General features: G+C 47.5%; 2 protein-coding genes and 1 pseudogene across 2 annotated transcripts; all 3 read left to right on the top strand.

Annotated features, from left to right (window-relative positions):
* The first annotated feature begins 258 nt into the window (after nucleotides 1-258).
* Nucleotides 259-1,628, top strand: LOC123041059 (uncharacterized). Its single transcript, XM_044463757.1, has 4 exons — nucleotides 259-366; nucleotides 747-796; nucleotides 905-1,189; nucleotides 1,264-1,628. Exons 1-4 carry the CDS (start codon nucleotides 360-362, stop codon nucleotides 1,291-1,293), a joined length of 372 nt encoding a protein of 123 aa, XP_044319692.1. The 5' UTR covers nucleotides 259-359; the 3' UTR covers nucleotides 1,294-1,628.
* Nucleotides 1,629-4,408: 2,780 nt separating this feature from the next.
* On the top strand, nucleotides 4,409-5,351 carry LOC123041058 (uncharacterized). The gene is made up of 2 exons (XM_044463756.1): nucleotides 4,409-4,895; nucleotides 5,006-5,351. The coding sequence occupies exons 1-2, from the start codon at nucleotides 4,536-4,538 to the stop codon at nucleotides 5,120-5,122; spliced, it is 477 nt and encodes a 158-aa protein (XP_044319691.1). The 5' UTR covers nucleotides 4,409-4,535; the 3' UTR covers nucleotides 5,123-5,351.
* Nucleotides 5,352-5,938: 587 nt separating this feature from the next.
* On the top strand, nucleotides 5,939-6,077 carry LOC123047836 (uncharacterized; annotated as a pseudogene).
* The last annotated feature ends 20,136 nt before the right edge of the window (nucleotides 6,078-26,213 follow it).

Genomic DNA, 26,213 nt, shown 5'->3' with positions numbered 1-26,213 from the left:
AGCAAAACCAGGTAGAAACAAGCAGTCTATTTTACTGTCCCGATAAGAAACGAGAAAAGAAAAAGGTGGCAATTGAGCTCTGAAATGTAGAAACTGAAACCTGAAAAGGCTGCGTCTGCTGCTCCCTCCAGACTGAAAATGTTGCCACCCGTCCATGCATATGCATGTACCACCTTGACCGATGTGGAGACCAAGCCACGACCGCGTACCTCCTCCTCACCCGTATGCGGCGCTGCATATAAAGTAGGCGCCAACCCCACGGCAATTTCGTTTCATAGAGCTCCATCGCTGTTTCATCCAGAGCCCGCCAATATCTCCAAAACTCCTCCGTGGTTAGGGAAAAGAGTGGTGCTAGAGAGATGGATGGTATGCTTGCATTTATGATCCATCTCTCTTTATTAATCATTCTTGGTTTCTCCTGCTGGTAGCTTGTTCTGCTTACTATTCTGCTGCAAATTGGTGCTTAAGATCTCCGGATGAATGTTCTTCCTTGGTTTCTTTTTCCCCGTCCTCCTCGCCGTAGAGCAATCTTGTTTCCTTTTGGGGATCTTCCGCGTCCGGATCAGTTCAAAACTGGTCGCATTCCCTCTGATTTTCCATGGCAAAGGCTCTATTCGGGGTTTCTTGGCCTTTTTGTTCGGGTCTCGCGCAGTTTTGCCTGCCATGTCACCAAGATTTTGCTCTGCTATTTCCCTGTCATGCCACAAAGATTTGATCATCTTCTTGTTTCTTGTCTGAACTTGAAGGCCGCAATCTGCTGGGTGCTGCAGGAGCTGATCGAGCGAGGCGGAACAAGGTAAAAGAAAAAATGCCCACACGCATGTTCATAATCGATCTCGAGTTCCTCTGCCAGCGTGTTCTTGCGTTCGCTCCATCTGACTCTGCACGCCATGCTTTTCTGCAGGCCAAGATCGTCCAGATGGCGGTGCCCGTGCTGGCCATGCTGCTGCTGCTGCTCACGGCGGCGGCGGCGGTCGCCATGGCGCCCGACGGCCGTGCACGGTTCCACGCCTTGTTCTGCAGCAACCACTTCGTGATGATGTGCGTGCTCTCCCAGATCAACCTGGCCTGTCTTTTCGCGAGGAAGGCCGCTCGGGCGCGGACGCTGGCCACCCGGCGCTTCTACGCGGTGGGCGCCGTCGCGTGCTTCGTGGAGCTCGCGCTCAAGCCGTACAGGATCCGTCTGCTGGTGAGTCTTTGCGCTGTGTCCGTCTCTTCTCTTCTTTCTCAAGTTTCGGCTTGATGTTGTTGCGTTTTCGTCAGTGCCACGCGGCTGTGGAGGATGGTGCCTAGGTGAGCTGCGCACGTCTGGATTCGGCTGCCGAAGGATCGAAGATGGATCATTTTGGAGTCTGGGGATGCGCTGTTTTGTTTAGTTCCGACTCTGCTACTCTTAAGTTAGAAATTTGGAAGGGCCTGTCATAATGGGTTTCAGTTTCAATTTGCCAGTATGCATGTCCGTACTTGGGTACAAGTTTAACTTACCATTTTGTTGTTGTCTTGTTCCATTGGGGTTTAGACTGCCTGTCTGATTGTAGCATGCAGCAGCTTTGACTGTCTGTATGAACTTGGACAGTATTTGAATTTGTTTAGCAGAAGCCTTGAAGGTTGGAACCTAGTTATGTGACCGAGAGACTCTATTCCGTGAGCAGAATTTCTCATTCTAGATGCGTTAGTAATTTGCAGCGAGTTGTTCAATCACTACGCTTTTTCTGTGCACCCCAAGCCAGGAGCGATGCCAATCTTCTGATACTTTAAGGAGGAGTGGTAGTACCCTGTGCACACAATTTGAAAATAAACTGCAGTTGATCTTGATTCCGAAGTCCGAACGACATGGTAATCCTGCCTCCATAACAAAACTGCAAGCAATTCGAGTGCAAGAAAGGTAGCCGCATTTGGAGGGAGGGAAACGAGAAGAGAAAAAGGAGACAGTTCATCAGAAAGCTCAAAACTGGAAAAGCTGCGTCGATCCTGCCCACCTGCCTGCAACAGGGACAGAGCATCTCCACGACTTGACCACCATGACCACTCACGGGTCGCAACCACATGCCCCTCCGCTTGCTGGCATCAGCCATGGATTCGGCAGCAGGACGAGCAAAAATTCCGTCTCTTGGGTCAGGAGGAGAAGCCTGGCCGAGACGAACAGAGTCTCGTCTTTGTTTCTTTCTTTCGCATGGCAGACTAGTGTTGTACTATTTCATTTCTTTCTTGGAGATCTTTTGGCTCTAGCCTTTGCGTCGAATCAGTGACAACGTCGTATATGATCTTGCTCTGCATTTTGCTGCCAAGATTTAACACACCCCTTGTCTTGTCTCAACTTTGAAGGCCGCAAAAAAAAAATCCACAAAAAAAAACCTTTGAAGGCCGCAACTTGGGCACAAAGGAGGGGGAGCATGTCAGAGCATCTCCAATAGTCGCGCTATAAACGCGCCACGCGGAAAAAGTAGTGGTTTTAGCGCGCGCTACCGTTTCCGGCGCTCCAGCGGACGCGCAAAAACCGCGCGCACGGCATTATTTGCTGCGCCCGCTCCCGCGCGCTGGACTCTCGAGCGCTCGGGCACAATTCCACCTATCCATCAAGCCGCGCCGCCGCCGCCGCCCGCGCCACCCCATTTTTCCGACGACCGTTCCGGCGCTTCCCGGTCTCTTCCCGCGCGGCCGCGGCTTCCTCCCTCTCTCTCTCTAGTCAGCGCCGCCCACCGCCGCTTGGCGCCCGCAAGGTGTTTGACAAAAGGCCCGCAAGGTATGTATTGCTTCCAACTTCCACATTTTTGCATGAAATTTGGTGCATGTTGTTTATAGCCTAGTTTTGAACATTTTAGATGAGTTTGTCATATGATTCTTCCGAAGAAGAATTTGATATGGAAGAGGAGGAGGATCTTGCAATGATCCTAGCTATGCACATCAATAAAAAAACCGAAGCACGGTGGTTCGGTTATGAATCGGCAAAAAAATTGGAGGGATAGGATTGACGCCCACAACAGATTGATGAGGCACTATTTTGTGGAGAATCCCACATACCCCGAGTCGTACTTTCGTCGCCGGTTTAGGATGAGCACCGAGTTGTTCAGGCGCATTACAGAGAAACTAGCGAGCCATGACCGGTTTTTTCAGCAGAGGAGGAATGCCGCCGGAGAGCTCGGGCATAGCACCTTTCAAAAGGTGACAGCCGCTTTGCGTATGTTGGCATACGGTATCCCCGCTGATCTAGTTGATGATCACTTGGCCATGGGTGAGAGCCAAGTCATCATGTGTGTCAAGCGCTTCGCAGTCGGAATTGTGCAAGTGTTTGGCCCGGAGTACTTGAGAACTCCCAATACTGAAGACGTCGCAAGGCTATTGGAGATGAACAAAGCTCGTGGGTTCCCATGTATGCTTGGCTCAATAGATTGCATGCATTGTCCAAAGGCATGGCATGGCCAATTCCACGAAAAAAAAGGGTTGCACTATAATCCTTGAAGCGGTGGCTGATCAAGAGACTTGGATTTGGCATGCTTTTTTTTGGAATGCATGATTCTTTGAATGCCATCAACGTTGTCAACCGGTCACCACTGATGAGTAAGATTGCAAATGGTGAACTTCCACCGGTGCAGTTTGTAGCTAATGGTCGCACATACAACCATGGCTATTATCTTGCGGATGTCATCTACCGAAAGTGGCAAACATTTGTGAAGCCGTTGAAAAAACCGAAAGGTACGAAATATCTTGATTTCCACAATGCTCAGGCGGTGGCTAGAAAAGATGTGGAGAGAGCTTTTGGGATTTTGCAATGCAATTTGCTATTGTGAGAGGACCGATTAGATTTTGGGATCAGAAGATGCTTTGGTACATAATGCACGCTTGTGTGATCATGCACAACATGATCATTGAGAATGAGCGTCGCCAAGATGTAGACTACTCTCACTATGAGCTCTTGAAACATCCCGTACGAGTGCGGCGGAGGGCTGAAAGGGTGGCCTGTTTTGTTGCCTTCTACCATGATATTCGACGTCCGGCAGCGCATAATGAACTCAAGAAGGATCTCATTGAGGAGTGGTGGGCTTGGAATGGCCACCAAAGAGCATCATGATTTGTGCGTTTGATATTGTATTGTTGAACTATTTGTTGTATTGTTGAACTATTTGTTTGATGAGTTGTAGTAAATTAAACTATTCATTTTAAGTTTGGTTGAATGATGTTTATGATTTAAAAGTTATATGTCATGTCTTTGTTTTGTGGATGTGTTGTGAGATAAAATACAACAAATGTGTGATGCGCCGGTTGCTCGCGCGCACTGTATTTTAGCACACTGCTGAAACTGCGCGCGTTGCATTTTAACGCGGCTGCTGGAACCAGCGCTGCACGCCACGTCAAACTTGATGATGGGTGCGTCGCAAATCAGATTTTAGCGCGCCGCGTGTTGAGCGCCTGTTGAAGATGCTCTCAGGGTGAGCAAAGCGCCCAATCCAACATCTCTTCCCTTGCTCGTTCTTGCGTTCGATTCGATATCTCTGCAGCCGCCCAGGACCGACCTCGGGACGCTCTGCACTCTGTACATGTTGCTTCTCATGACGATGTGGACGTCCTCGCTTCGCTGGTCGCAGCACGTCGAGTCCCGCCGCTACGGCCCGGCCGTGAAAGTCCTGGTCACCTGCTTCTTCTTCACGTTCGTCACCGTCCTGCTGCAGGTGCTGCTCGCCATTGCGCTGTCGGAGAAACCAGCGCCGGCGGTGCTTCCGACCGCCGTGAACCAGTGGAACATGGCCATCACCGTGTGGCTGTTCGGGGCCCTCTACTACGTGATCTACGCCGACATGAACAGCAGGTATGCGACCCAGCCGAGCTACCGGGACCTGATCATCGCCGGGGTCGCCAGTGTTGTGAGCTTCGCCATGACCGTCTACAACATGCGGCAGGTAATTCAGGATTAATGTGTCACTGCCTGATGTTTCCTGAAAAACTTTTTTTAGGGAATGTTTCACGAAAAACTTGTCGTGGGGATATGATCTTTTCCTTGCGTTTTTAGGTTGCAAGCCTAGGTAGGCACTGGATTACTGCCGCTTCGCCCGGCAATGGATCGTTGTCTGGTGTCGTGGTGGCGTTGGCGGCAGCTAGACCAGCCAAGATAGATGCAGCAGTATAGCTCTGAAGATGGATTGGTGGTGGGTGGCTGCGGCGGCTTCATACCCGGCAGGCGTCTTGGTTGAGGTGTTAACGAAAATATTCTAGAGTCCATATCTTGTACACGGTTTTGGTTAGAGATAAAACCAAATCGTATTTGTACTTTCCTTCTTCTTGTTTCCCACGTATGTAACAATCAGATCCTGTACATGCCGTGATGGAGGCTGTTTCCATCCTATATAAACACGCAGACGCGGCCTACTCAGGTAGGTAGAAAACGCTTACCAAATTTACATGGTAATCAGAGCCAACCTTCCAAAACACATCTAGTTTCCATCCTTTCCTCCACCTTCCATCCATGGCGTCCTCCAGTACCACGGCGCCGGCTCTCTACTCCAACCAAATCTCCGAGAAGCTTACTCGTGAGAACCATCTGCTATGGAAGGCCCAGGTGCTTCCGCAGATCAGGGGCGCTGGGTTGTACGGGTACCTAGATGGATCCGTCGCGGCACCAGAAGAGAAGATCTCGACCACGGACAAGGAGGGCAAGGTCACCTCCGTCCCCAACCCCGACTTCATCGCCTGGAGAGGGCAGGATCAGCAGGTCCTGTCCTACATCATCAACTCGCTGTCCAAGGAGGTACTCGTTCAGGTTCTTCATCTGGAGACCTCACACGCGGTATGGAGTGCCCTCACCAACATGTTTTCATCTCACTCCCGATCCCGCATCAACAATCTGCGCATCTCCCTCGCCAATGCTCAGAAGGGGAACCAATCTGTCCCGGCCTACTTTGCCCGGATGAAAGGTTTCGCCGATGAGCTTGCTGCTGCTGGAAAACCAGTTGGCGAGGATGAGCTCATCTCGTTTATCCTTGCTGGCCTCGATATGGACTACACCCCATTAGTCTCTGCCCTTGATGCGCAGACTACTCCTGTATCTCTTGATGCTCTCTATGGACAGATGGCGAATTTCGATCAACGGGTCGAGCTGCTGCAAGGGACCAACTCCGGCTTCAAGTCCTCGGCTAACATGGCTGCACGAGGGCGCGGGCGTGGCCGTGGCGCTCCTCGTGGTCGCGGCGGAGGCCGTGGCAGTAGCAACACGAGGGGTGGCAGCAGCACCAACGGCAACAACAACGCCCATCCCTTCAACAACAACAACAGGGGTGGACGTACAGGCAACATCAACAACAACCGTCCGACTTGCCAGATCTGCGGCAAGTCAGGCCATACGGCCATGGACTGCTGGTACCGCTTCACCGACGATTACCTTCCAGAAGAGAAGTCAGCGGGCGCCGCCAACCTGTCCTCCTACGGGGTGGACACCAACTGGTACGCCGACAGCGGGGCGACAAATCACATCACCGGAGAGCTAGAGAAGCTCACCGTCCGCGACAACTACCGCGGCACCGATCAGATCCACACCGCTGATGGTTCAGGTATGGACATATCCCATATTGGTCATTCGGTTATTAACACTCTCAATGATCAAATTCATCTCAGAAATATCTTGCATGTCCCCCACGCATCTAAAAATCTCCTTTCAGTGCATAAAATTGCTGTTGACAATCATGCTTATCTTGAGTTTTGGCCTACTTTTTTTGTGATTAAGGACCAAACAACGGGGAGAATTCTCTATCGAGGCAGATGTAGGGGAGGCCTCTATCCATTGATTCCAATTAGGACGTCGAATAAACAAGCCTTCGGTGCCATCAAGCTATCTCCAACACGGTGGCACGATCGTCTTGGCCATCCATCTTTTTCTATTGTTCAACGTGTGCTTAGGAATAATAAGCTCCCTTGTCATGGAGAGCTAAACCTTGAGTCTGTTTGTGATTCTTGCCAAAGAGCAAAGAGTCATCAGTTACCTTATCAAGTGTCCACAAGTGTGTCTACTGTTCCTCTTGAGTTAGTATTCTCTGATGTATGGGGTGATGCTCCTATTTCTGTTGGTAGACACAAATATTATGTTAGTTTCATCGATGATTACAGTAAATTTACTTGGATCTATCTTATTAAAAATAAATCCGATGTTTTTGAGGTTTTCCGCAATTTCCAAGCACATGTTGAACGAAAATTCGGCCGCAAAATTCTCGCTGTCCAATCTGATTGGGGCGGTGAATACGAGAAACTAAACCCTTTCTTTCAAAAGATTGGGATCTCACATCATGTCTCCTGCCCTCACACTCATCAACAAAATGGGTCGGCAGAGAGAAAACACAGACACATTGTTGAAGTCGGTCTCGCCCTCCTAGCCAATGCATCCATGCCACTTAAATTCTGGGATGAAGCCTTCTTAGCAGCCACCTATCTCATTAATATTCTGCCAAGTAGTGCTATCAATTTTGACATTCCCTTTGAACGTCTATTTCACACCAAGCCTAACTATGCATCGCTCCGTGTTTTTGGTTGCGCATGTTGGCCTAACTTGCGCCCATACAACACTCGGAAATTATCCTTCCGCTCCAAACAATGCGTTTTCTTAGGCTATAGTCCTCGTCACAAAGGAGTTAAATGTCTCGATGTCTCCACGGGTCGCATTTATATTTCTCGCGACGTGGTATTTGATGAGACTGTTTTTCCTTTTGCTTCGCTTCATCCCAATGCAGGAGCTCTACTTAGGAAAGAAATCTCCCTCCTACCAGAATCTCTTAAAAATCCTTCATCCTTTGATCATGGGGGTGATAATAACTGTGATGATCAAAATATGGCATATGTTACTGACCAAACTGATGCAGGGAATAACACAGGAGGTGCAGAACCCATACAAAAAAATCTGGGCGAAAACCACGTCGAAACCAGGCTAAATTTGGCAAGAAACGATCCTTTATTTTATGCTGCAGATGAGGACACAGGCACAGGACACGGAGGTGATCCTGGCGCGCGATCCCAGGCAGATCGCCCTGCAGCAGCAGACACGGGCGGCGCAGAGGCTGCAAATCCGAGCTGCACGCGCGGGCAATCAGGAGGCGACATGCGGACGGCTGTCGAGCGCTCCCCCGACCGCTCCGGGCCCGCTGGCTCCCCAGGCGCCAATGCCCCGTCTTCACCTGGGCCGCCTGGGCGCTCCCCCGACCGCACGCGAGTGCGCGCTGCGTCTTCTGGGCCAGCTGGCTCGCCAGGCGCCAATGCCCCGTCTCCACCTGGGCCGCCTGGGCCTGATTCACCTGCTGCAGCGGACGTCAGCGACAACGATCGCCAGGATGGTTCGATTTCGGGATCACCTGCGTCCGCTAACGAGGTGGGCGCTGGATCTTCTGTGGCTGATCGCCAGGTGGGCTCCGGATCTTCTACGGCTGGATCTGGACCAGTCCCAACTGGTGCTATCGTGAGAGGGCGCACACGCTCTAAATCAGGCATCTCAAAACCACTACTCCCCTCAGACGGTACAGTACTCTATGAGAAAAATTTTAAGGTCAAATATGCATCGTTTTGTGCAACAGGAGAGCCGCAAAATGTGCAAGAGGCCTTAAACAATACAAACTGGAGAAAGGCTATGGATGTTGAGTATTCAGCATTAATGAAAAATAAGACTTGGCACTTAGTTCCAGCCAATCATCGAAAAAATGTTATTGATTGTAAATGGGTTTATAGAATAAAAAAGAAAGCTGATGGCAGTATAGATAGATATAAAGCTAGATTAGTAGCAAAAGGATTCAAGCAAAGATATGGAATAGACTATGAGGATACATTCAGTCCAGTAGTTAAAGCTGCTACTATCAGACTTGTTTTGTCTATTGCTGTATCCAGGAGATGGAGTTTAAGGCAGCTAGATGTGGAGAACGCGTTCCTTCATGGTGTTCTGGAAGAAGAAGTCTACATGAGACAACCACCTGGTTATGAAGACAAAAACTCACCCTTTCATGTGTGCAAGCTAGATAAGGCTCTTTATGGACTCAAGCAAGCTCCAAGAGCATGGTACTCTCGCTTAAGCTTGAGACTGCAGGAATTGGGATTTTCCCCTTCAAAGGCCGACACCTCCCTATTTATCTTTAATAAGTCCGGGGTGACAATATTTGTGCTCATATATGTTGATGACATTATTGTAACCAGCTCCTCTCAGGAAGCAGTTTCAGCATTGTTGCAGGACTTGAGCTCTAGCTTTGCATTGAAGGACTTGGGAGATTTACACTTCTTCCTTGGGATTGAGGTAAAGAAAACTCAGGATGGTATTGTATTAACACAACATAAATATGCTTCAGAAATCTTGACCAGAGTTGGCATGAAAGATTGCAAACCATCACCAACCCCTCTATCAAGCACTGAAAAATTGTCAGCCTATGATGGTGAACCTCTTGGACCAGATGACAGTACAAGGTACAGGAGTATTGTTGGAGCATTGCAATATTTGACTCTTACAAGACCTGACATTTCTTTTTCAGTCAATAAAGTTTGTCAATACTTGCATGCGCCAACTACTGTTCATTGGACAGCAGTAAAGAGAATTCTCAGATATGTTAAGTTCACCATAGATACAGGTCTTGCATTTAGGAAGACACCATCTACATTGGTAAGTGCCTTCTCAGATGCAGATTGGGCAGGATGTGTTGATGATAGAAGATCAACAGGAGGGTTTGCTATATTTTATGGATCGAATCTAATATCCTGGAGTGCCAGAAAATAAGCCACTGTATCTCGGTCAAGTACTGAAGCAGAGTATAAGGCATTAGCAAATGCAACAGCTGAAATCATTTGGGTGCAGTCATTACTCAGAGAATTGGGTATGCCTACAAGACAACCTCCGTGCTTGTGGTGTGATAATCTTGGGGCGACCTATCTCTCAGCTAATCCTGTTTTTCATGCTCGTACTAAGCATATTGAAATTGATTACCACTTTGTCAGAGAAAGGGTAGCGAAGAAACTTCTTCAAATACAATTTGTATCTTCAAAGGATCAGGTTGCAGATGGGTTCACAAAAGCTTTACCAGTACGGAATCTAGAAGAGTTTCGGCGCAATCTCACTCTTACCAAAGTGTGATTGAGGTGGGCTGTTAACGAAAATATTCTAGAGTCCATATCTTGTACACGGTTTTGGTTAGAGATAAAACCAAATCGTATTTGTACTTTCCTTCTTGTTTCCCACGTATGTAACAATCAGATCCTGTACATGCCGTGATGGAGGCTGTTTCCATCCTATATAAACACGCAGACGCGGCCTACTCAGGTAGGTAGAAAACGCTTACCAAATTTACATGAGGAACACGCCGGACTGGTGGATGCCCATACCTGGCAGACGTCCTGGTTGGGACCTCGGGTCTTAAAGTTAGGTTTGACTGCGAGGTCTGTTTTGGTATTAGGCCCAGACTATCAGCGCCCCTTCATCAACTGAATAGGAATAGCGACAAATATTGCGTAGACGGTGGCTTTAGTCTTACTATTGTATTACTTTATAAGGTCTTGTGTCAATAATTAATAAAATGGTTGTATGCATCGTCTAGATGCAGAGGCCGGGGTCTTCCTCCTTTTCTAAAAAAATGTTGATGGGGCTGTGATCTTCTCTGTTCGTTAACTCTATGTGATCCTGATCGGTTTTGCTATTTAGTCAAAGTAATTTCAGACTGACTGCTATGGTGTGATCGATGCTTGGTTAAAAATAGGATTTAGCTTCAGTTAAGTTAATCATCGATTTGTTTCAGGATTAGTCTCTCTTCTTATCAGATTCTTATGTTAGAGAAAAATTTGCTCTATGAATTAAAATGTCACCATGAAATAATCTAGATGCAGATAGGCAAGAAGAATTGTAAGTTTGATAAAGGATGGGGGTCAGAAGTACAAAAGTAGTGCAGGAATGAATCTTTGATCATGTGGGTCATACTGTAATCTATACCAGTGTGTGAGAAAATAGTTAGAAGCTGTCCATTTTATCATGCTATAACAGTAGCTGTTACAAAACCATTTATTGTGGGATCATGCTCATCTCAGGCTATGAACTATGATTAGGGTGTTAGTAATCAGATTGTAATTCTGACCATATAACAGAGGAAGAATATCATGATTGGTGTATATATCTAGCATCAAAGTAGATAATGTCAAGGAAGGGTCTATATGCAACATGAATCAGGTTTGTGTTATTTAATCCTTGCAAGTCGTCACAAATGGAAACATGTCATATACATATTCAATAAAGTTTGTAGAGTTGCATAGTTAGCTACACAAGCTCATTCCTGCAGAAAATTGTTTTAGAACACTACCTGCTACTCCCTTCTTTTTTTTGCGGATTATATAGTACTTGATTGCTGATTGAACAAATACATAAGTACATCTCTGAAAATTTAGAGGATTTGCTAAAGGATTATTTCTGCTAGTGCAGAATAAAGCAAGAGTGAACAATGCTATATCAGGATTAGAGAGCAAACATGTACTCCCTCCGATGAGGGCTGGACCAAAAGCTCGTAACTCGCGAGCTTAACGAGCGCTCGATAGTTCAAGTCGTTAAGCTTGTAGCTCGTTAAGCTTGTAGCTTGCTTCTTAATGAACAGAGTCAATCATTAACTTCAGCTCGTTAAGCTTAACGAGCTTAACGAACGAGCTAAGCTTTAGTTCATCAAGCTCATTAGTAACAACACAGTTTTTTTTTCATCTTACGTAATAAACTTTTTGTTGCACCTCAGCCCATCTATTCATTCTAATCAACATAGGAGGCAAAAAAATTAGTGCATTTTGTTTTGTAGTCACCATATTTTATCTTAAAAACCACATCTACACACTCATCCTGTAGATTGTAACACATTATAATCTATTAACGAGCGCTCGCGAGCTTACGAGCTTCAAACGAACCGAGCCGAGCACGGTTTTCTACTCGTTAAACTTAATGAGCCAAGCCTTAACGAGCACGAGCTTAACGAGTACGATCTTAACGAGCGGAGTAACTCGTTAATCCACCCCCTAGATCTAGTACATGACTGTCAGCCATAGTATGAAATGTACCTCCGCAGCACACGTTTAAGTTCAGGAAAAAGAAGTCTGCTTAGCAAGTGGCTATACGGAATATCTACTGAGACCGAGGGTATGTGGGCACAAATCTTGCGGAATAAATACTTACACTCTAAGACTTTGGTCCAAGTCACTGCTAGGCCAACAGACTCACCCTTAGACTTTGGTCCAAGTCACTGCTAGGCCAACGGACTCACCCTTATGGAAGAGATTAATGAGGACGAAAGCAACTTTCTTCCAACGAGTGAAGCTCCTAGTTGGTAATGGTAATACTACTCGATTTTGGGAGGATACATGGCTAGGGGCGATGCCTTTGGCTTTGCAATATCCCTCCTTATATAATATTGTGCAATGTAAGGAGGATTATGTTGCTACAGTATTAAATTCGATACCGCTTAATATCCCCTTTAGGAGATCACTAGTAGGGGAACGTTGGAATGCTTGGTTGCACCTTGTTCGTAGATTGATGGAGGTTCACCTATCGGATCAGCACGATACAATTCACTGGAAGTTAACTACGTATTGAATATTCTCAGTGAAAACCATGTATTCGGACCTAATTGATTTCGGGCCATTGTCGAGGTCATTGTACATTTGAAAGATTAAAGTTCCGCTTCATATTAAGATCTTTATGTGGTTTGTCCATAAAGAAGTCATTCTAACCAAAGATAACTTGGCAAAACAGAATTGGGTTGGCAATTCTAGGTGTTGTTTTTGTGATCAAAATGAAACGGTTAAACACCTCTTTCTCGAATGTCCTCTAGCATAATTATTATGGCAATAAATTCATATAGCCTTTAACGTTGAACACCCAAGGAGCATAAACACGTTATTTTTGGCTGGATTAATGTAGTGGACGCACACTTAGCTAAACATATTCGGATAGGAATATGTGCACTACCCTGGGCTATACGGAACACTAGAATGATATGAATTTTAATGAGGCACAATTCACAATTTTTGTGCAGGTTGTCTACAGAGCTACAGCTTGGATCCATATGTGGTCCTTACTCACTCATGTGGACTTCAGGGAGCTTATGATTATTGGGTGCAACCGTTGGGAGACGGTAGCACGGGCTATCTTCAGTCGATTTGGATGGCGAGCTAACAATAGGCTAGGTGTGTAGGCATCGTAGCTTGTTGTTTTATCGCTGGATGTGGCATTTTTCAGTTCTTTATCGCCGGTTGTGGCGTCTTTCAGATTTTACTTTGACTTCTATTCATTTTATGAGCTTCTCTGGACCTCATGACTTTGTTATGATTTCATTTAATAATATGGCTGCATGCATCGATTAATGCAGAGGCCGGGGTGATCCTCCTTTTCAGAAAAGGAAAAAGAAGTAAAAACCAGAAAACTAAGCTCAGGTCATGCATCAGAACAATGCCTCAAGCATTTAGTAAGCTTTGTTGTAAAACTATAATCATGATTTATTAGTCAAATTGTCCATGGGCCAGATCCACTAAAATAAATTAAATCTTGTTAAATAAAATTTCTCTAGGAATAGGACCTTTAGGATAAGAATAAAATATCCCTGGAAATAGAAGCAGAATCCATGTGAGCAAAATAAATAAATAAATCAATAATGTTGATTTCTCGACTTATAACTGAAATGATGTTAAAGACTAATAGGTTTGTTACTCTCTTAGCATGAACGACAATTAAACAAAATAATTTCCATTCAAAGAATCTCTAGGATGCTTAGTTAACTACCAATACATATGTTTTCTTGAACAGAATAGCAAAAGGGCAAAGTGGTAATTAGTCTCATTTATTCGGTCATATCAATATGCTTAATCTAATGTTTCTAGAGTAAGTTCTTGAAGTGAGATATCATCCATGATCAAACTATATGTGTTCAATATCATTAGTAAGTTATACATAAAATATTTTGTTTCAAACCATAACCAAGTCTGAGCTGAGTTGATCATCGATGCCCAATATTAGCCAAGTATATTTGTAGTACATAGCTACATACACCTACATCATACCTTGTTATGTGCACTTTGGTGTTAGACCTAATTGGTTCAATTCTCAAATTCCAGTTTGAATCAACTTAGGAACTCTTGCCATGCAAGAAGGGGTTCTAGCAGCCCACTGATATCCTCCAAGTGCAAGGGCGTGCAACAATTTTCTATGAGAAGTATTACAACGATATTTATAGTTGACACGGTGAGAGTGAAAGAATATTGATAAACTTGAGCAGATGAGTTGTCAATTCAACCTCACTTGAAACAAGTACTTGCTCAAGGGGAATCCATTAGTAAGAATGACAATAGAGGTTCATTTTGCGCAAAGGGTGAGGGAGTCCTGGATTAGGGGGTATCCGGCAGTTGGACTATATGCTTTGTCTGGACTATTGGAGTGTGAACATACAAGACTCAAGACTCCGTCCCGTGTCCGGATGGGACTCTCCTTTGCGTGTAAGACAAGCTTGGCGATCCGGATATTGTATTTCCTTCTTTGTAACCGACTCCATGTAAACCCTAGCCCTCTCCGGTGTCTATATAAACCGGAGAGTTTAGTCCTTAGAGGGACGATCACAATCATAATCATTATAGGCTAGCTTCTAGGGTTTAGCCTCTACGATCTCGTGGTAGATCAACTCTTGTACTACTCATATCATCAATATTAATCAAGCAGGAAGTAGGGTTTTACCTCCATCGAGAGGGCCCGAACCTAGGTAAACATTGTGTCCCTTGCCTCCTGTTACCATCAGCCTTAGACGCACAGATCGGGACCCCCTACCCGAGATCCGCCGGTTTTGACATCGACATTGGTGCTTTCAATGAGAGTTCTGTGTCGTCGCTGCAAGGCTTGATGGCTCCTCCAATCATCAACAACGACACGGTCCAGGGTGAGACTTTTCTCCCTGGACAGATCTTCGTGTTCGGCGGCTTTGCACTGCGGGCCAATTCGCTTGGCCATCTGGAGTAGATCGATAGCCACGCCCCTGGCCACCAGGACAGGTTCGGAAACTTGAACTACACAGCCGATATCCATGGAGACTTGATCTTCAACGGATTCGGGCCTGTGCCAGGAGCGCCGGACAGTCACGACGAGCACGGCCTAGACCTGCTAGCGGACAATGCTCGGGATATCGCCCCTGCAGGAGCCCCGGACCTAAATCCGGAGCAGATTGCGTTACCCAGGGACGGGTGGATGGACCCTGCCCCGCAAGCCGGACACTCATCGGCGGTAGAGCCGAACACAGGCCCGGACCCATATGCGGCTGTAGGTTCCGGTCCGCGCACCTCCGAGCCCGCCGAATCTGGTTGGGCTCCGGTAATGGAGTTCACCGCTGCGGATATCTTCCAGCACTCGCCCTTTGGCGACGTACCGAACTCGTTAAAGTCTCTCTCTTTGTCAGGAGACGCTTGGCTGAACTATGTCCGGCTCGAGTGAGAAGCAGGCGACGAAGGAATTCGTTGCCCACCCACCACCCACTTCATTGCCACGGTCAATGATTTAACCGACGTGCTTGACTTCGACTCCGAAGGCATCGACGGTATGGACGACGATGCAGGAGAAGAACAGGAACCACCGCTGATGGGGCGGTGGACAGCAACCTCCTCATTTGATATATATATATATGGTGGACACTCCGAAGGAAACCAATGGCGATGAGGCAATAGAGGATAACCCCTCAGGGAAGAAAGCTAAGCATGGGCGTTGTCAACGCCGCTCCAAGCCCCGCCACAACAATACCGGCACAGGAGACAAAAACAATCTGGACGGTGCCAAAGACAAATACAATCTTGATCAGCCTGCCTTCAAGCAGGCTGGACTGGCCACGGTCGGATACTTGGAGAGGGACAACTATATGCCCCCCCTCCGAAGACGAGGTGAGCCTCGGCGATGATGAATTCGGCGTGCCTGAGGATCCCGCGGAACAAGTTCGCTTCAAGCGATGGCTTATGGCCACTGCGAGGAGCCTGCAAAGGAAGCAACAGCAGCTCAAAGCTGACCAAGACTTGCTTGTGGACAGATGGACCAAGGTCCTGGCCACCGAGGAATACGGACTCGAGTGCCCCGACAAAGGGCACACACGGCATAATTCGCTACCTCAGCATAAGAAGGAGATACCAAGGCACATACCACTACTAGGGAAAACATTATACACAGAGGTATAGCAGTAGCGTTGGTCAAAACTCGGTGCTAGCGTTAATTAGTAGTAGCGCTTGTTGCAAAACCACGCTACAACCATTGTTTTAGCAGTAGCACGCCTTCACAGAAAAGCGCTACTACTAAAATTCCCTCACTAGTGTCGGTAGGCTAGGAATAGTAGTAGCGGTTCTCCCAGAAGCACGCTACTGCTAAAAACATTGTAGCAGCGCGTTTTTGCTGTAGAGCGCTACTGCTATGAAAAAGAAAATAAATAGAAAAATAAGTAGAAAAGTAAATGAAAATGAAAGAAATAGAAAAAGGAGAAATGAAAAAAAGAAAATGTAAAGAACACAAAAGAAAAAGAAAAATAAAACAAAAAGGGATAGCTGTAGCGCGTTTCTCTGGAACACGCTATAGCTATCTTAGCTATAGCGCGTTTTGGCAAAACGCGCTACTGCTAGTTTGACTCAAATCCCGACAGCCCGGGCTCAAAATTTCGCTAAGTCCTCCCCCCCCTCTCTACTCCCCCCTGTCCCCCAACTGCTCCATCGCCGCCGTCGCCCTGCCGCCTTCAACCATACCGCTGCCGCCCACCGCCTTCGACCACACCGCCGCCACCCGAGGCCACCCCCTCGGCCTCACAGCCGCCGCCCGAGGCCGTCGTCGACCTCACCGTTGCCTCCCTCGACCTCACCGCCGCCGCCCGAGCCAGAGCCTGCCCTCGTCGCCGACCGTAAGGCTCTGCCTCTCCTGTCCCCTACCCTCCTCTCTCTCTGCTAGGGCAATTATATATATGTTGATACTGCGTTGATGTTCATACAAACCCTAGATTTTTTTAGGGCAGTAGGCATTTTATAGCATTTAGGAAAAATGATTAGCAATTTTTTTAGGAAATTAGCTAGGGCAATTTTTATGAAAATGCCTAAACAGTAATTTCATTTAGCTTTAAACTAATAGAGGGTATACAAATAATAGTAGCATTTAGATTTAAATTAACAGAGGCTATAAACAAAAAACACTTAGCTATAAAAAATATCTGGACTACGGACCTGAATTTGTTCCAAATTTCATTCAAATGAAATTTGAATTATTTGGACTATGGACCTGAATATTTTTGAAGAAATTGGGTGTAGGTACTAAGGTCTTGTTGTGGAAATTTTGGTGTGGTCAGAAGGGTTAGAGAAAATGTAGTTCCTAGACTTTTAGCTTTAGACAAAAAACAAAAGTATTTAGCTATAAATAAAAAAAGTAGCTATGGCATTTAGCTATAAACAAAAAACAGAATTGTTTTTATTTTCAAAAACTTGGTCAAACTAATTGTTGCTATGTAAACAAAAAAAAGATTGTTTTTATATGATATATGTCATTGATGTTCATTTGCATATTCCATTATTGTTGATTATATCTTTTATTGAAGTGGCCATGTTATATGCAAATTCCTCAATAGTGTTTGCTCTTGTTATATCTTTTCATTGAAGTGGTTCGATTGTGCCCAAGTGGCTTTGTTGTTTCCAGGGAATGAAGCTGAGTGGCCTATGTTTTGCCAGAATGTTGATTCATTTCTGTTCCGGCAAATATCAGGTTCTCGATTTTTCCACTTTTTAGCAAAGGTCATGCCGAAATTTTCCGTGAATTTCGGCATGATTTGTGCTACAAACTAGGACATATTGAGTGCCGGGATTTGCCGCACCAGGAAGGAGTCAACGTTCCTGCAAAATAATAGGCCTTTTTTATGTCATTATTCATTTTATTAGGTCTAGAATTAATTGACTAGATTTAATCATAGGAAACATGGCTAGCAACGATGAAGGACGGGGTTTTGGTGATTGCGACGATGTCTATCGGGCGGCAGACGAATTTTTTAGCCTTGCCGACGATCAACCAATGTTGTTGCTGGGCCCACCGGTGGCATCAGGGACTGAGACCGACACACAGACCGGTGCTGAGACTGAGACCGGCGCCGAGACTCAGACCGGCATCGGGACCGGTGCTGAGACTGAGACGACGCTGCCTCGGGGAGCGGACCCGGTGTAGAACCGAAAGCAAAGAGGCAACGGCTCCCTAACAAACTTGGGACTACTAGACTGGTGGTCACGGAGGTGGACGACGGCAATTTTGAGCGAAAGGCGCCCGAGGAAGCGCGCTCGTGCTACGGCAATCAAATAGGTTGCATCATACAGACAACCGCCACCATCAACGATGAGAAACTACAGAATATAGAAAATATGAGGAGCTCCCTCCTAAAGAAGTTTCACCAGATATTCTTGTTCCCGGGCCAGAATGAGAACGATTATGAAGATCCATATGAGGATCCGGCAATGAAGAAGATAAACAAACATGCCATGACCAAGTTTAGCGACGCGTTGGCCGCCTGGAAAAATCGAGTGAAAGCAAAGATCATCGACAAGAAGGAACCCTACTCCGAGATTGTAAAGGATAATCCGACAATCACGGAATATCAGTTTCAAATATTCAAGGAGGCTTGCGAGGCCAAAGCTGCCAAAAAAAGTCTAAGTACATGAAGGGGCTTCAAGAGAGGAACATTGGGAGCCACCACCTCAGAAGCCGTGGTTGCGGCGGAAAGAGGTCCAAATGGGCCAAGGAGGACGCGGAAGCCGCGAGTCTAGGCATCCCAGACCCCTTAGCGGAGTTCACCGTCCCGCAGGAGCGTGACGTCCTCAGGGCCCGGCACCGTTGGGACCCAGTGAAGAAGGTTTACGAGACAAAACCGGTCATTACGAAGTTCATGAGACTGCTGGTAATTTTAGTTTCTGATCAATTCGACTGCACACGTTAGTCATATTTGTAAACGATCCTTGTGCCTTTTGCAGAGAGAGCAGCACCGGATTGCGGCCGAAAGCGACTCACCGTCTGAGGCATTGGCGAGGCCCAAGTGGGACACTCCATTCAACCGGGCGTTGAACAAATTGAAACGATAACCAGTGGATACTCGACCGTCGTATGGACGCGTGCACGGTGTCGGAGACGGTGCCACGTGGAAGAAGTACTATCGTGAGACCACGGAGGAGAGAAAGGAAAGACGGAGGTTAACTGAAGAAAACATCGACAAGAAGGTTGAGATTGCGGTTGAGAAGAAATCATCTCAGACAGTCGCAACAGCGGTAGCTGCCGCAAAACGGGTGGTTGCAGATTTGTCTACTTCCTTGGTTCCGGCTGTTTTCACTTGGACAAGGCAAAATCTAGAAAAAAAAATGCAGATGACTTTCCCCTTGCTGACTTCTTGGGGAGCAACTCGACTAGCGTTGCACCAGCACCTGCTCCCGCACCGGCTCTCGCACCTGCTCCCGCATCGGCTCACGCACCAGCTCACGCACCTGCTCCCGCACTGGCTCCCGCACCGGACGTGCTCGGCGGTGCTTCATCTTTGGCTGAGCTCGACGCCCTCACGGTATCTGTCACACCGCCCCCCTTCAATATAAATGTATAATCTCTCGTTTTCGTTGCCTTTTGGATGTCTCACGTCGCAGACATTTCTTTGCAGGCCGACGAAACCCCGTGCACCATATTGTACACCATCGGCGACCAGAAGGTGGACGTGGGGAAGGCGACGATAATTGAGCCGAAGGAACCATTGTTCCACAGCCGGCCGATCCCCCCGAACGTCTTCAAGGTTTCCATGGCCAGTGTCAAACCGGTCCACGAGAATTTGCCTCCTCTAATACTAGTGGGGGATGACGACGAGACCCCGCGGCGGCTTGGTGATTGTTGCAATGGGTGGGTCCTGTTGTGGCCAAAGAGTCTGCTTTGTCTGGAGGAGGCCGGGAGCACACCCACGAGCATGCAGCCTCAGCAAGGTATGAACATCAACACCCCACCTACCCAATTAGTGTCGGGTGTCGGGTTGGGTGATAGCGGACGGGGTAAGGAGGAGGCTCCATTAGTCGCTGATGACGTCGCCATAGATGAGGATGAGGGTGACGATGGCGCCAAACAGTATGTCTATACTGGCGCCTCCTCAGGGTTTGAGCATCATGAGTCGGTGCCTGAATTGCCGTCTCAACGTATTATGGATGACCTTCCGGTAGTAAAGAAGTCTAGGAAGAGATAGAGGAAAGGCAAAAAAGCTAATTCTATGATCCAGCCGCCTCAACAGCCTCGACTTCAGGACCGTATAGATATCCCCGATGCGGATAAATGGCATATCCCCGGTCAACCAATCCTACCTGCAACAACGCTACGGGCCAGATTCAGCGATCTAAGGAGACTTCATGACGATGTGCTGCGGGTAGAGAAAGGCCTCATCGCCTTGAAAGATCCAGGATACCCACTCTATGTGGTTAATGTTCCGCGGCAAATGTCGTACGTCGACAGCTTCCCCGCGGATAAGTTCTTCCTCCGATTCGATTACATATTCGACATGTTTCATGTGAAGAAGCTGGATTTTACATTTGTCCGCCTTTATGCCTTGCACATGAACTACATCATCGGGGTTGAGCAAATACCTCATATCTGTCTCGCTGACCCATACTACATGCGCGAGGGCTTCTTGGGAGTCTACGCAAAGCACGGTGAATACGCGAGGGATTACATCGTTAGTTTCATGCTCGCTAATAAGGACAAGGAGGCGATTCTCGTGCCTTATCATCCCGTGTAAGTCATCCGCGCTGTTATCCTTCCTTCGATTTCAATCATTCATTTGCATGGTGGAGGCTAATTAATTTGAGGTGTACTTATTTTGCACAGCGGCGGGCGCTCCGTCCTCACCATCCTCTACCCCTAATTCTCCCACGCTCTTTACTTGGACTCGTCGAAGAACATTCACAAAAAGGATTACACCCACATCAAGGATGTTCTCGACAGTGCTATGTTTTACTACCAAGCAAGGGGTGGAGAGGTCAGGGACAAGAAGAGAAGGGGCGTCAGGGTCGCCTTCAGCCATAAGACCGACTTCTGCTGCATCCAGCAACCGAACGATTCTCTTAATGATGGATTCTATGTCCTACACCACATGCTGGAGTACAGACGGGATCACTAGAACCTTCGCATGTCACCTAGATCCGGGGATGCCCATATTTTGCAATGGGCAAAGGACATAGGAGATATCGAGGATCATCAACTTCGAGCTGAGCTCTATAACATCCAGCGCGAACTTGCCCAAATCATCATGAAGGAGGTCGTCGAAAAAACAAGGATGTTCTACGGAGAAGGACAAATGTCGCGGGAAGACGTCCAAACATGGATAGCCTCTCAGCGTCTCGACATGAAGCCTTTCACTAAGCTCGAGGACTATCTCCCTGACATGGATGGATGGCACGACATGGTGGAGTGATTGTCGATATATGACAATGTGTTCGTTTAGTCCATACTTTCTGTATGACAAAACTTTGAGTTATGCATGGTGAAACTTTATTTGTGATGTAATTAAACCGTCCTCCTCCTCGACTAGCGAAAATCACTCTAGTTAGGGCATTTTGGGTACAATAAACTTTGTTATTTATACTTATGATATGTTGTTTCTATTTTTGCCAAGTCTGTCTCTTTCTGTTGCTCAACTATATATGTTGCATATCATCGACTCACGTGATGATGCAGGTGCATAGATCATAGATGGCGAAGAAGTGCTACGCCAGGAGTATATATACGACGAGTGGCCTGAGTGTCAGGCCCAGGTGTACCTGTTTCCGGTTTCCGAGCGACAGGCAGTAGTTAGTTTAGGTTCACGCTAATGCGAGAGAGGGATACGAACTCATGTACTCAAAGCGATAGCTCTTCTCGCGTATATCATTGTTTAGATGGATGACGATGTATTTGCAAGTAATCGAGACTTGTATCGCTATTTTCGAGATGATGACGAGAGACCACTTTGTGTTGGATGACGATTATGATGATGACATGATTTGATGAGACTAATTGGATGTATATGCTATGATAACATTTGTATGTGTATGATATGCTAAAGATTATTGTATAAAGCCTATTAAACTACAAAACAAATATGTAGGGAAAAAACTAATAAAACTAGTAGTAGCGAGGGGGGAAATTTAGCAGTAGCGCCGCCTTACCAGTAGCGCTTCCTTGTAAAAAGTGCTGCAGATAATATCAGCAGCGCCCTTTTCTAAAGAGCGCTACAACTATTCATGTATAGCAGTAGCGTGGGATAACATGCGCTACTGCTATATGTTAGCTGTAGCACCTTATTAGTAGCGCCGGTCCCCGCGCTACTGAGAGGCCCAAAACATGCGCTGCTGCTAGGCTTTTCCCTAGTAGTGTACCCCGACGCCAACATACCACCACGATCCAGGACAATATGCAAGAAACACGAGGCGACATCCTCAAGCCTCGGCACAATCGTCATAAACGTCAAGCCAGGGAAGATGGTGCCAAATTCAGCGGCCCCAAGTCTGGTCAGCGGAAAAAGAACAGCTCAGGCCCATCCGGCCCAAGCAGCATACTCGATCAACCATGCGAAATTCATGGTACCCCTAGAAGGGCGGCCAAGCACACCAATAGAGAATGTCGGATCCTCAAAACAAAACGGCCGGTCGCACACCGGAAACAATGAAGGGAGGTTTCCAACAACAAAAGACCAATCAAACATGGCGAATTCAAAAGAAGATCCTCCACAAAAATACGGCCGATCTTCACCGATCACATCGACCGTCCGGACAACATCAACCACAGCAATTTAATTGCACTCACTATCGACCCAATAGTCCGGGGCTCCATCTGACACGAGCCCCCGCGGGCATAAAATTACTAATAGCATCTTCTAAAAGATGCCAGGTGCAAAGGCCAAGTTTTATTGGCCCACCACTTCAACGGTCGTCTTCGGATCATCAAACAAATACCAGCCGAAGAATAAGTCTTCGGCACTGTCCCCTTATACAGTAATTACCACACACTACTGGGACAAGCCGCGTTGGCTAGATTCAACAAGGTACAACATTAGGCCAGTCCCACGTGACATAGTCAAAATTATGGGCAGGGCCGAACCCCACCCTTAGAGTGGAAATCATAAAGCTGCTGGAATAGCGGGGCATGCCTGTTTATCAAATTTTGATTCGGTGGCCAACTACTCGGACACCAATTGAGGAGTCCGCGCTATCTTACGGCATGACAACCTGGTTCAGCCAGGCTCCGATCAGGCACCCGCGGTTCAACCACAGCAGTACATGCAGCTGCCTTCAAGCATTTCTCTTTATAGACTAACTTTGGCGCAGAACAGGACTGGCAACGTGGAATCAGCTCGGACGCACAAGGCAGGAACACATAAGGCAGTCCGGATACACCTCAGATCCACACACAACCTCCTCCAGTCCGGCCACGACAGGTTCCGCCAAAAACACTCCTTTTCATAAGCATAAACCGCACTCATATGCATAGACATGTCATTTTACTACAATGCGTAGACTTAAACAACACTTACCGGACGTCGTTTCTCATTGACGCCTTTTTGTCACAAACGACACCCATGCCTTGTGATGCCTGATTATGCCAGGGGCTTCATAGTACGGCAATAAAGTCCGACCACCTTTTCGGTCGTTCGGCACCCCGAACTTATAACACTATATGCATCAGCTCCGAATCATGTCTTGGGTCATTAGTTGTGTTTGCCCGGCTCCCATGTTTTGGTACCTTACGCTCCGCTCCATCAGCTAAGGTAGCGCTGGGAGAACTACTGCGATTGTGTCCCAGTTCTTCTAGACGAGCACCTCAGTAGAGAAAGCCGAAAACTGACTGTCATGATACAGCGAGAGCTGGTCAGCTATTCGAGAGGTTGTAAAATCTTTAAAGATTTATTCCGCACAATGCCATTATAAATGCAAAGTGCGACGGATCGGTCTTCCGATCAGGCGCCGATAGAGCCCCCAGTTCAGTCTTCCGAACACCAGGGGTTGCGCCCACCATACTCGAATTCCTATGGCTAAGTGAGAGTGATAAAGCCCTATAATCTGATTGCCTGGTTCGTAGTGAGGAACACCTCCTTAAAAGGACCCAACAATGGGATAAAGAGTGTTCAGGTATGTCCCGAACACCCCCGTAGTTTTTACGTGGGGGCAGAAGCCGACGACTGGCCAACTCTCAGGATTTATATACACTAAACAGCCACACAGGAAGAACAAACGTTCAAATAAAAAAGGCAATAAATAATAAAAGTGCCATTATCCCACATTACAAAGAATGGCACGACTGCCTTCAGGGAAATATAGTGTCTTTGGTACACTTATCCGCCACAAGGGGGGCTCCTTTCAATACACCCTCATAGTATAACTCGGGCTTGCGATGCTCCTTACCCTCCTGTGGCCCTTCAGTCATCAGCTTCTCAGCATCAAGCTTCCCCCAATGCACCTTCGCACGGGCAAATGCCATGCATGCACCCTCTATGCAGACCGATCACTTAATGACATCAAGCCGAGGGCAAGCACCAACAATCCGCTTCACGAGTCCGAAGTAACTGCTTGGAATTGGCTCCGCGGGCCACAGCCGGACAACCAAGTCCTTCATGGCTAGTCCGGCCGCCTGGTGCAGTTCGACCAACTGCTTCAGCTGATCAATAAAGGGCACCGGATAATTTTGCGCCAAATACCGCGACCAGAAATCCCTCCCCGTAGACTTCTTCTCCTTGGTCCGGTAGAATTGGGCAGCATCTGATATGCTGCGAGGCAGATCCGCAAATGCCCCTGGAGAAACAAGAATTCAGCTTATCGCTTATAGTTCCTCCCATTATCATGTAAAAATGGTCGTGAGTACAAAAGGCCTTACCAGCCGCAACCTTCCGGGCCTCCTGAATGTCCCTTAGAGCACCTCGGGCTTCTTCCGAGCATCCTCTGCGACTTGGAGAGCTTGGGCGAGTTCGGATTCTTTCCGTACTAGACTCTGCTCCAAACCCTCGCTTTTCTTCACGGCCTCCAGGAGCTCTCGCTCAGCTTCAATGACCCTGGCCTCGTGCTTCTCATGAAGAGCCTGTTCAGCGGCGGCCTTACTATCGGCTTCGGCCACAGCCTTCTTCACTGCCTCAATTTCGACACTCGCCCCTAGAGCCTACAATGCACATATCTTACTTAGGCACAACTCTAGTTCGTGCTCAACTTAGCACAAGGTTCCGACATACCTTGCTTGTCCTCAAACTGCTTCTTCACGTGGCCAAGTTTCTCTTCGGCCCATTCCAGACGATGCTTTAGTTCGGACACTTCCGCACTATGAGTGGCGGTCGTCCCTGCAGACGCCTGTTTTCAAACAAAGGGATGCAAGTCATTAACCGAGTTTCCTGCAAAACGGAAAAATTTGATCCCCTATTCGGCTTTCTTTCGCCGGACAGTGATTCAGGGGCTACTACTCATATTATGACAATCTCCCAAAGGTTTGTTAAAACATACCTCAAAGCCCTTTATAAGACTAAGGCAGAATTCGTTCAGTCCGCTCTCAGCAGACTAAATCTTTTCAATCACCGCACCCATGAGGGCACGATGTTCATCGACGATAGACGCGCTTCTTAGCGCTGTCAATAGGCCGCCCGGCAGCTTTGCTTGGACAGAGGCCGCTGGCGGAGCAGGCAAGCCCCCCAAAGGCGGTTGCTCACCCGATCCTGGAGCTTTAAAGGTCTCCAGGACTGTGTCCGGCTGGGGTCCGGACCTAAGATCACCCCCGCCATCGACACGCATGGGAGCCTCTGCTCCCGTGTGTCCGGCCCCAGGGATATGCCCCGCTGGTCCAGGTCCCGCTAAGACGACGCCTCGGTGTCGCGCCTAGGCTTCGGGGAAGGGGCCTCTGGAGGCGTCTCGCTCGCCAGGGCATCTAAGCTCAGCGAATCCTCCGATGAGGACTGTCCGACGTGGGACCTCGCCGGGCTGTATGAAATACGGCGATAGTTAAAACTACTACATTCAAACAACCCCGGGTGCATATGCGTGTTTGGATTTTGTATACTTACGACTTTTCCAGGGGCTGGACCCTGGGATCCCACTCCGGGTTGCTATCAGCAGCCGTGGTGGATGCCTCTGGGAGGGAACCTTTCCCCCTCTTTGGCGATTCGGCCTCCAGGGATGAGGAAGCCGTCCTTTTATTCCCACCCCCTGCGGGAGGCTCGTCTTCCTCCGCCTCCTCCTCTTCGTCT

This window comes from Triticum aestivum, chromosome 2B, assembly GCF_018294505.1.
Source record: "Triticum aestivum cultivar Chinese Spring chromosome 2B, IWGSC CS RefSeq v2.1, whole genome shotgun sequence".
NCBI classification, from domain to species: domain Eukaryota; kingdom Viridiplantae; phylum Streptophyta; class Magnoliopsida; order Poales; family Poaceae; genus Triticum; species Triticum aestivum.
This window is presented reverse-complemented; position numbering and strand designations above follow the sequence as displayed.